The sequence below is a fragment of the Aptenodytes patagonicus genome, chromosome 22 (assembly GCF_965638725.1).
Source record: "Aptenodytes patagonicus chromosome 22, bAptPat1.pri.cur, whole genome shotgun sequence".
Classification (NCBI taxonomy): Eukaryota; Metazoa; Chordata; class Aves; order Sphenisciformes; family Spheniscidae; genus Aptenodytes; species Aptenodytes patagonicus.
In genome coordinates, this window is record NC_134970.1 from 3,629,505 (window position 1) to 3,638,634 (window position 9,130).

The 9,130-nt window shown below is 52.7% G+C and overlaps 1 protein-coding gene across 1 annotated transcript; it reads right to left on the reverse strand.

The window, feature by feature from the left end:
- Positions 1-6,775: 6,775 nt before the first annotated feature.
- On the reverse strand, positions 6,776-9,046 carry SNRPE (small nuclear ribonucleoprotein polypeptide E). The gene is made up of 5 exons (XM_076358091.1): positions 8,951-9,046; positions 8,733-8,759; positions 8,120-8,182; positions 7,799-7,877; positions 6,776-7,059 (listed from the first exon to the last, which is right to left on the reverse strand). Exons 1-5 carry the CDS (start codon positions 9,002-9,004, stop codon positions 7,004-7,006), a joined length of 279 nt encoding a protein of 92 aa, XP_076214206.1. The 5' UTR covers positions 9,005-9,046; the 3' UTR covers positions 6,776-7,003.
- Between the last annotated feature and the right edge of the window lie 84 nt (positions 9,047-9,130).

Here is a 9,130-nt window from a genome sequence, read left to right on the forward strand (position 1 = left end):
GGTTTGTTTGTTTATGTTTTAATCCTGGGAATTCCCACTGCTTCTAATCAGATGAGGGTAGACCTTGCCTCTCAAATGCCTCTAAGATTAATTTCTGGAAAAAGCACCAGGGGATTTGTTTGGGGATCGATAGCAGCTATTTGGGAAAAACAGGTAAGGTGTGATAAGAGACGCTAGATCTTGGCACTGCTGCACTGCCTGCCTCTGACCAAATCCCTCTGCTTCCTGGGGCCTCGTGTCTCCGCCGTGGAGCGAGGGGATGTCTCCTCCCTCCGGGAACCCGGCTGCAGTTTGCAGAGGTCAAGCACGCTGAGTACCAAGGGTACCCATCCCCTGGGGACTGCACTCCATAGCTCTGGGAGCTCTGACGCTGCTTTGGCTGCTTCTGCCGTGATCCCCCGGGTCTCCTGGGGACTCGCTCTCATTCTCTCAAGCTGCCAGCCCAGGGAGGTGGCAGTGACCGGCTCCCTTGTCGGGGCCGGACCGACCCCAGCCCGGGCGTACACGGATCAGCCTGCGTTTGCAACGTGCCGACCCGACCCCAGGTGTTGGCAGGAGCTGGCAGCAAGCCTGTCCTGCACCAGGGGCTCTTTCATGCTCTTTCATGCTCCTGGCAAGTGTTACACAAATGTGCACGCACACACATGTAGACACACACGCACACGCTCTCTCCCCCTTGAATAGTGCAATTTCCTCTCAGATAAAGAGCTCCTACCACAGCCCCCCCTTCCCTCTCCCCCCAAACTTGTGCATGTCTCACGCACTCATTTCGGAGCCCACCTTGGCCTCTGATATTATCTCACTTCCTCGATATGAATATTAGCTCTGTTGTTGATTTACGATAAAGGGATGGGCTCCAAAACACTGTACTTCAGGGAGGAGGCAGTGGTGCAATACGGTCTGCCGTGCCCCAGCTGAGAACAAAGCCTTTTCAAGAGCGGATGCTTGGTACCTGCTGCACTGCTAACTCGACAGCCCATCTCCCCCAAAGCGTGGCTCCCGTTGGCGCGGCCCTCCTGTCCCCCCCGACACCTGCACGTGGCAAGGCGGGAGGGGGCCCCGAGAGCAGCTTGGGGCTGCCTGCGCTCCGCAGGGTGACAAGCGCTCGAAGGGCAGAGAGCAGCTCTGCAGGTGCCACTGACACAAACCGCGGTCAGGCACGTCGAAAGTCCCCGTGCAGGGGAGGACGCTGGTGTCCGGACGGTGGACACCATCTGACCCTGGCCGCCGCTGGTCAAACTTCCCCTCTATTTTGTAGCATCTTAACGTACAAAATGCAACCGAGGTCCGGCAACCCTTTAAGATCCCTCACCAGCTGGACCTGGCCTACTTCAAGCTCAGTTTACAAGATGAAAAATGACCGCCTGAATAGTCTCCTTAACTCTTAACCCACCCAACAGGGAGCACAGGGAAGGAGGGAAGCGTCCCCGGAAAACTCAGATTTATTTATGAACCAGATTGCCTGGCAGCAGGAGAGCCACAGAGACAGCAGGTCGGTGCGCAGCGCTGTTCCACTCAGCTGAGGACATCACACCACTCCATCAGCCATCGCCCCCCCAGGGGACTATTAGATATTGCTCCTATTTCACAGACAAGAGACTGAAGAATAGCAGATAAGGCAAAATTCTGAAAAGCAGCAGCCAGAATCAGGGCTGGACCCGCAGGAAAGCTCCGTCTGCTTTTGAAGCTCTGGCCCTTGCAGTAAAGGCAAACCCTTCTACAAACCTGATCTCGTACGCCTTTTCTGGTGAGACAGGCAAAACCTGGAATAGGACCCGAACGTCCTGGGTCTTAATAAATACTCGCGCGTGAATAAAATAAACTGCCCAAATCTGAAGCTACCTCCTGGCTTTGTTCTACCGCGTCTATACCCCAAATCCTGCAGTTAGCTGACAGCCTGCCCCACAGAGCAGAGCTGTAAATAACTCTATCTCTGCTGCAGACAAACTGGTATCGTTGCGGGAGAAGCCCAGAAAACATTATCCACCGTGACGCCGTGCTGGGTGGGAACACGGCCCAAAGACAAGTGCAGGAAAACCGGGCTTAAACGTTGCGGCTCGAGGCACAGGAGGGAAGGAGACTTATGGGAACAGGGTCGTCTTTTGGGTGTCGGAGTTTGCTACGACACCTTGGGCTGAACTCCGCCCAGGCTTCTGTGCACGGGGAATCGGGGAACAACACCCTCCCCGAAGCCCAGGTTACCGCTGGCAAGAAAAGCGGTTAACATCGGCCGACTTCAGCGAAGCAAGTCCAGCTCCGTGCACGAAGGGGCCTGCTGGTATGCGAGGCAGCGGCGCGGGGGGGGGGCGGGCGTTGCTGCTGCTAATGTGGCAGAGTTTCCCTGCTGAGGGCAGGCAAAATGCCCATGACTCATTTTTCCAAGAGATGTTACAAACAATAGTAACGATGCCCCTGGTGGGTATGAATGTGAAAAGGCACGACGGGGGGGCAGCCATGCTGGGCACCTTGTGTGTGGGCTGCCAACGGAGGGTACTGCCACGAACAAAACCTGCTGGAGCCAGTTTTTGGCATTGTGTGCGACGAGAGCCCTTCCCGCAAGGACTTCGGGGGAAGAAGGGCAAAATGGCTGCCCGGCAAACTCCTCTCCCCACGGCATCCTATCTGCTTGTGATGGGTACCAACCCTGTCTTCAGCCAAAGAGGGGACCGGTTTTATTGCCCGGGGAGAAAAATGGCAAAAATAATCCCAAACGGTTCCATCCCCATGTGGGACTGGAACAAGAACAGGCAGGGAATTTAGGAAAGCATTACAGCGCTTTAAGGCTGCTCTCCCCCAGCTCCTGCCTCTTGCCCTCCACACAAGTTTTCCATATTCAGATGCTGCCCTAAGGGGACAGCTTCTAAGCCGTTTGAGTCCTTGACCTTCCACTGTTGTCTCTTTGATACTATTATTTTTAGGCACACAATCCTTAAAACATACCAACACTTGAAATAAGTTCCCAGATAATGTGCACTGAAGCACGAGGTGGGGAGGCTTCGGGAGAAGGGAGCTCTGTGGGATCAAGGGTGGTGGCAGAGCACGACGGAGGGAAAGGTGATTTTTCCCCTTGTACAGCCCATGCAGCTACACATCCCATCTCCCCGTTTACTTATTTTACGGACACTCAGAAGGTTACAGGCCTGAAAAGACAGTAAACGCTGAAGGTAGCCCAAGCTCAGCAAGCAGCCACGGGCTACGCAAGGCGTCTGCTCCTGTTTGCGGTGCTCCTGCCAAGACAGACCCACGTCCTGCCCGAGGACGGAGCCCACCGCATCCCACGAAGCCTGAGCAAAAGTGCAATGACGCCTTTCAAGAGCCAGGAAGGGCACCAACCTGCAGGCAGCTGGCTGGCTCAGAGGTTTAGGTTCAAGCACACATAAAACTGTCCTACAAATCATTGCATCCTACCAAAGAACCACAGAGAAACCATTCCCCTCTGGAAAGGCAGGACCACTCTGCCTCCCTCCTCGGGGGGCTCTTTCACAAGCACGGAGAGCCTCATCCCGCAAAAGGACCGGGCTGGGCCAGGGCAAGCAATTCCCAAGTGCGAAAGGGAAGAAATGCAGCCTTTTTCCCAGAACCCCAAGGCCACGGGCAGAGAAAAGGGGCAAATATTTACTCAAAGCGCCTTCCAGTGCTGTTCAAGGTGCTAACGCTTTTAAGAAAGGAAAAAAAAATAATAAAAAAAAATCAAACACTGCAGAGCCCCACCTGGATCTGGACGGGCTCTCACTCGCCTGCCACAAGCAGCACGATGGTCTCAAACTGAAATGCCGCATGGTAGAGAGCTCTCTTATGCAACCTGTGCCATCATTAGTGCAGAAGCAGGGCTCAATCACTCGCTTTTTAAGAAAGAGCGAGCTCTGTTTCTACAAAACAGACATTCGGGTACGGTGAGATGGTATCTAAAAGTACCATCAGCTCAATTTTTGGTTGTGACAGATATCCGAGTGCTGGTAGCGGTAAGAAAACTTTCTCTGGCAAAGCCCGCCACAAGCACTTTGTTTCCTAGAGATGTGTGAACACTTCAGCGTGGTATTTGCGCCGCAACACGACATCCCACTGCAATAATCCGGCACGCTGGGGCGCTCCTAATAATGCCACCTCAAGGCATCTTCTTCAAAAGGAACCTTCACACGCGCCCCCCCCCCGACCCACCCCGCTCCCCCCCGCCCCCGCGCTGGAGGGAAAGGAATTTGCACGTTATGGAAAAGCACAATTTGCAAAAGCAAACACAACAGGCTTCAAGGCAGCAGAAAGCCAAGCGACGGGAGTTTTCTAAACACAGAGCCCAATTGTAAGCGTTCACTCTACCTTGCTCCTCCTCACTGCCTCTGGCTCAGCCAAAACCAGAACCTTCTACTCCTCATCCCCTTCTGGAGCAGGACACGTCAGGGTGCGGACGAACCGGGGAAGGTGCCGGTGCCCAGGAGATTCAGGCACCCTGTCCGGCCACCGCACCGTCTGAGAGCAGTCCCGCACCGGACGGCCCGGTTTGCTTTCTTCCAGGTTGTTTGGGAGCCAATAAAGCTGCTTGAATGCTGGGGAACTCTATGTTCCTGCCGAGGCTTATGACACTTTGCTGGAGGGGCAGGGGGGAGCTGGCCGAGCCCGCAGCACCCCCTTCTGTCTACCGCACTCTTTTGCAGCCAGCTTTGAGTCTCATTCTGGCACTGCAGAGTTCAAGCGGTTCACGAGACGTTACCTTCTTGCTGCCTGCAGCTTGGAAACGCTCAGGAAGCCGGGAGGATTGGGGGTTAAAAAAATCAGCAAGCATTTAGATGAGTCAGTCCTGTGGTTTTTGTGAGGACAGACAAGTGCTTCTTGGGAAGCCAGTTTTGGCACAGCCAGAACTGTTTTTGTGCCCCATCTATGTGCTGGTAATGCCTAGAAGCTCTGTTCTTGGACCACAACGCTCCATTGCCAGGCACTCCCTCAAACAATGGGGCTGTGTTTCCTCCTGGACATCCACACACGCCTGGACTCTCCTGCAGGCTTTCGGCAGTTGTCACGGCTTCCTGCTGGGGAGCTTCTCCTTTTCTTCTGCAACTCCGCCCCACACATAATTACTGCCTATTTTGGTACCTTGCGAGATGCTTCAGAGCTGATTAGCCTGGACTTCCTTCCTCCCATCATCAACCTACTCCAATATTGACGTTCATTCGCGCTAATTTGATAATATCAAAGAGCAGAGGAGCTTTAGGAGGCATTACAGTGTCTTGAAGTGCACAATTTGGACTTGGCGGCAGCACTGCTGATAAGAACGAGCTATTTCTCCTAATGTCCAGTTCTCCTCAAAAAGCAGCCGCTTGCCAGCCATGTGCAAAGTGGAAGAAGGACAGACCCTTGTAGGCTCCGAAGCCAGTTTTATTTCAGTGGCCCTGGATAAACTGGAGCCAAGCAACGTGATGCAACACATCCCATTTAATAACCTTTTTCTCAACACGCACTAAGTGTTCGTAAAAAGCTACAAACACTTGGAAAGAGAAATGATTACGTCAAAGTTACTTCAAAATGACTTCGAAGAGAGCGTGCATTTTTATAGAGTCTCAAGGCCATCATCTGTCTGTAACAACGAAGAGACGCAGGCAGGTAAATTTTACAGCACTGCGTCCTAAATACCCCTTACTGCCACACCTGAACTATTGACTGAGACAATTCATTCCCGCCTTCCCCGAAAGCCTCACTTGGTACGCCGAGGACAAAATGGAAAGCAGGTGACCTCTCAAAATACCATTTTATTCCATATGTGCTAGCTTCTGGTGATGACTTCTATTACTAAATGACACTGGTAGGTCATTTCTGTTTACTCGATGCTGAAAGGACTCTGCAGCCTGTGAGCACAAATACAGAACTCCTGACTCCGTCAGGCTGCGCAGCTGGAGCTGTCTGAGCCACTGTAGTATGTCATGCTGCCTCTCAAAAGTTTCTTACCACGAACGGCTGCTACGATACTCCTGACGTACGACTTCTTGGACCGGTCATCCATCACGCTGGATGACCTCTGCCAGAAGACTCATATATTTCTATCCTGTGAAGCAAGAAATCTTCCATCGTGAATTTATTAATTCTCATGCTTAAGATGACACACAAATTCAAGTTTTGAAATACTGAAAGCTTGTTAAATGATTTCTAGTGCAGCCTGGGTATCAAGATTCATTTCTCTCCATCCAGGTAATCTTAGTCTCCGAGTTACAACTACAGTCAAAACGTTTCTTTTTTTTCTCTTTCTTCACACCAGAAAAGCAGCAGAGGGGACCGACGGTCCCAAGTAAGCCAGGGAACTTCTCTCTTGTTGATGTGATAAGCAGCTCGGCTCTCTTGTGGAAACTTAAATAGAACAGCCAGATCCTCAAACAGGTAATAATAATAAACCAACACGACTAAAACCCCAGCTGATACATCTGATATCCCAAGTTATTTAACAGTGCCATGGTTTAAGCTAGAGACTCTGCCCAAAGAAGCAAGAAATTATATTTAATCCAAACCAACTGCCCTCTCTCCTTCTCCGACCTGAAGATAAAAGTGATTTTACAAGCACGCCTACCAGTAAAGTTTGTAACTGTTGGATTACTATTTCACAGCTCCAAGTCCCTCACTAGAACCACACAAGCTCAAGGACCGCACGTCGCTCCAGTATCCTGAACGAGCCCACCCTGTCCACCTAACGCAGACGTAACATTCCAGAACGCCCAGATCCACGGTGAAAATCACTTTGAATACATTTCTCCCCCTCCTCCACTCACAGAAGGGCATGAGACTGAAAGCAAGCAGATTTACATTTACAGTTAATGTGAAAAACGTTTATTTGTGAAGGACATCATCCACCATTTCAAACTACGAAAAAAAAAAAATTACTTGTACAAAGGGACGCGTGGTTTTCCACTCCGCTTGTGACCCCAGTTACGCATAACTTCCTGCCTACTCGCTTCTCCTGCTCCTAGTAGCACTTTATTCACCCCGAAGCACCGCAGCCATTGTTCTAAGCGAAGAACAACAAATCCTAGTTAGAAACGCTTTGTAGAAGGGTGATATTGTCCCCTTTTAACATGATCCGACCTGCAACACAGAGAAAGGAAACGGGGGATTAGAGAGATCCCAGACTCTGACGACAACCCCGCGTTTTCAAAAAACATTTACCAACGGCAAAGGTGCCTGCGAGAAGACGCCCACACAATAACTGACCAGGTTTTTATCAGTCACAGAGAGTCCCTTCCCGTCTGGCCGCACCACAGGACGGTAAGCATGGTCGTGCAGGGCCCACATTCACAACTCACACTACCAACGTCTCAGACACAATCTCCACTCCAGCGCTCGGTGTTTGAACAGCACTCTGTCCCCACTCAGAGCCCGGACACGGCACCTGTCACAGACTGCTGCTTATCCTCATCAGCAGGCGGCGAACATTAAATACCGCCACTTAGGTGGTCCCCTGCTTTGACTCGGGAGGTGACACAGCAAGTGTCCGAGTTGCTCGGGGCCACCTGCGTTAGACGTAGCTGAGAGGAGTTTGACTGGACCCCTCCAGCCACCCTGGCTGCAGAAAAAGTGCAGCGCGGTCCATACGTTGTTACGCGCGTTTGAAAGGCAAAAAACCGGCCTCGGGCAGAGGCAGATTCTCCTGCGCATTCAACAAAACCTCAAGAAACAGCAGGAACCGAGATCTGGCCAGTATCTGCTCACTGTACTTCACACTCAACACTCTTCAGGTGTTTTGTACTTTAAAGCGTCGCTGTTTGGAAGGCTCACGCAACCGGGTTTCAGACATCGCCCAGGTTACACAGACGTACTGACGTACCCAGCTGCTTCCTTGACTTTGTTTTGGAGTGAATCTCCTCTGCGTCGTCCAGCACCAAGTTCATATATTCATCAAAGCCCTAAAAATCAGCAACAGAAGCAGTCACTGAGCTACGTCCCCCGATCTAAACTTCAGCAACAACGATACAAACTGTCATTAGCTGCGCTGACGTCGGCTGGACAATTAAGATGATTCATTGGAGAGGCATGAAGTATCTCCATCCCCCCCCACTAGTTTTTCTTGACAGGAAGAAATAGTTTTACAAATCTGAATTAAAAAAAAACAATCAAAAGAATAACAAGGGGACCTCCCGATACTCACAATGATGCAGCCTTCTATCCGCATGTTCACCTGCTCATAAAGCCACACCTGGATCCTGGACCTCTGCAAAATGATGGAGGAGGAGAGCAAAACAGGGACGTAAACACTCCAAGCAATTCTGTTCTCTCCTGTGCATCGAGCGACCCTCGCTACCAACAGCCACTCCAGCTCCGCAGCGCTCAGAGGAGTAACTCTCACACCAGGGTTCAGTTACGTCCTCGGGTATTTTTAAGGTATTATACTATTCTGTAAGTACTTTAAGCGTTCGCTTAAAGTATACGTGTGTTACACGAACGTGTAACAGCATAGATTTTAAAACCGTCACAGGAAAAACACCCCTGCACACCGGTCTGCAAGATCAAGCGCCTGTTACAAAGGCAATTCCTTAACGTGGGAAGGAACCGCTGAGCGCAGAACTAGCTGTTCCCCTCACGTATCCGAACGGTGGCAAGTTCAGCGGAAACCGGCTTCAGAAACCGCACCAGTAACTCCGAAATCCCAACCCGGGGTGGCGCCCGGGCCCCGCGCAGGGAGCACCCGGGCGTTCCCCTCACACAGGGGGCGAAGCTGCGGCAGCCCCGACCCTCCCGCCCCGCCGGGCCGCGGTACTCACGTTCTGCAGGTAGCGGAAGATGAGGTTCTGGAGCGGAGCGTTAAGGTCGCAGCACGGCAACGAGTCCTCGGCGACACGGCCCCCCGGGGCCGGCCCCCCCGCGGCCCTTCGGCGCCTCACGGGCCGACGCAGCAGCTCCTTCCCGCCCGCCCTCCCCTCGGCTCCGCGACGAGGCCTCCCCGCCAACCCCCCCCCCCCCGCCGCCACAGGAAGGATACGATGGGCTGCACCATCACCTTCTGCACCTTCTGGCCCTGCCCGCGGTACGCCATGGCTGCTGCTGCCGCCGCCCAGCACGCGCTCCCGCCGCCGCCGCCGCCGGAAGCCGCTAACCACGGAGGGGGGTGGGGGGGGCGCGCAAGGAGCTGTGGGATGCTGGCGGACCCGGCCGCTCTAGG

Coding starts and splice junctions, on each gene's coding strand:
- SNRPE (XM_076358091.1), bottom strand. CDS start 9,004: ATGGCGTACCGCGGGCAGGGCCAGAAGGTGCAGAAGGTGATGGTGCAG. Junction 8,760..8,950: donor AGGTGATGGTGCAGCCCATC/GTATCCTTCCTG, acceptor GCTCCGCTCCAG/AACCTCATCTTCCGCTACCT. Junction 7,878..8,119: donor GGATAGAAGGCTGCATCATT/GTGAGTATCGGG, acceptor GCTGATTTTTAG/GGCTTTGATGAATATATGAA.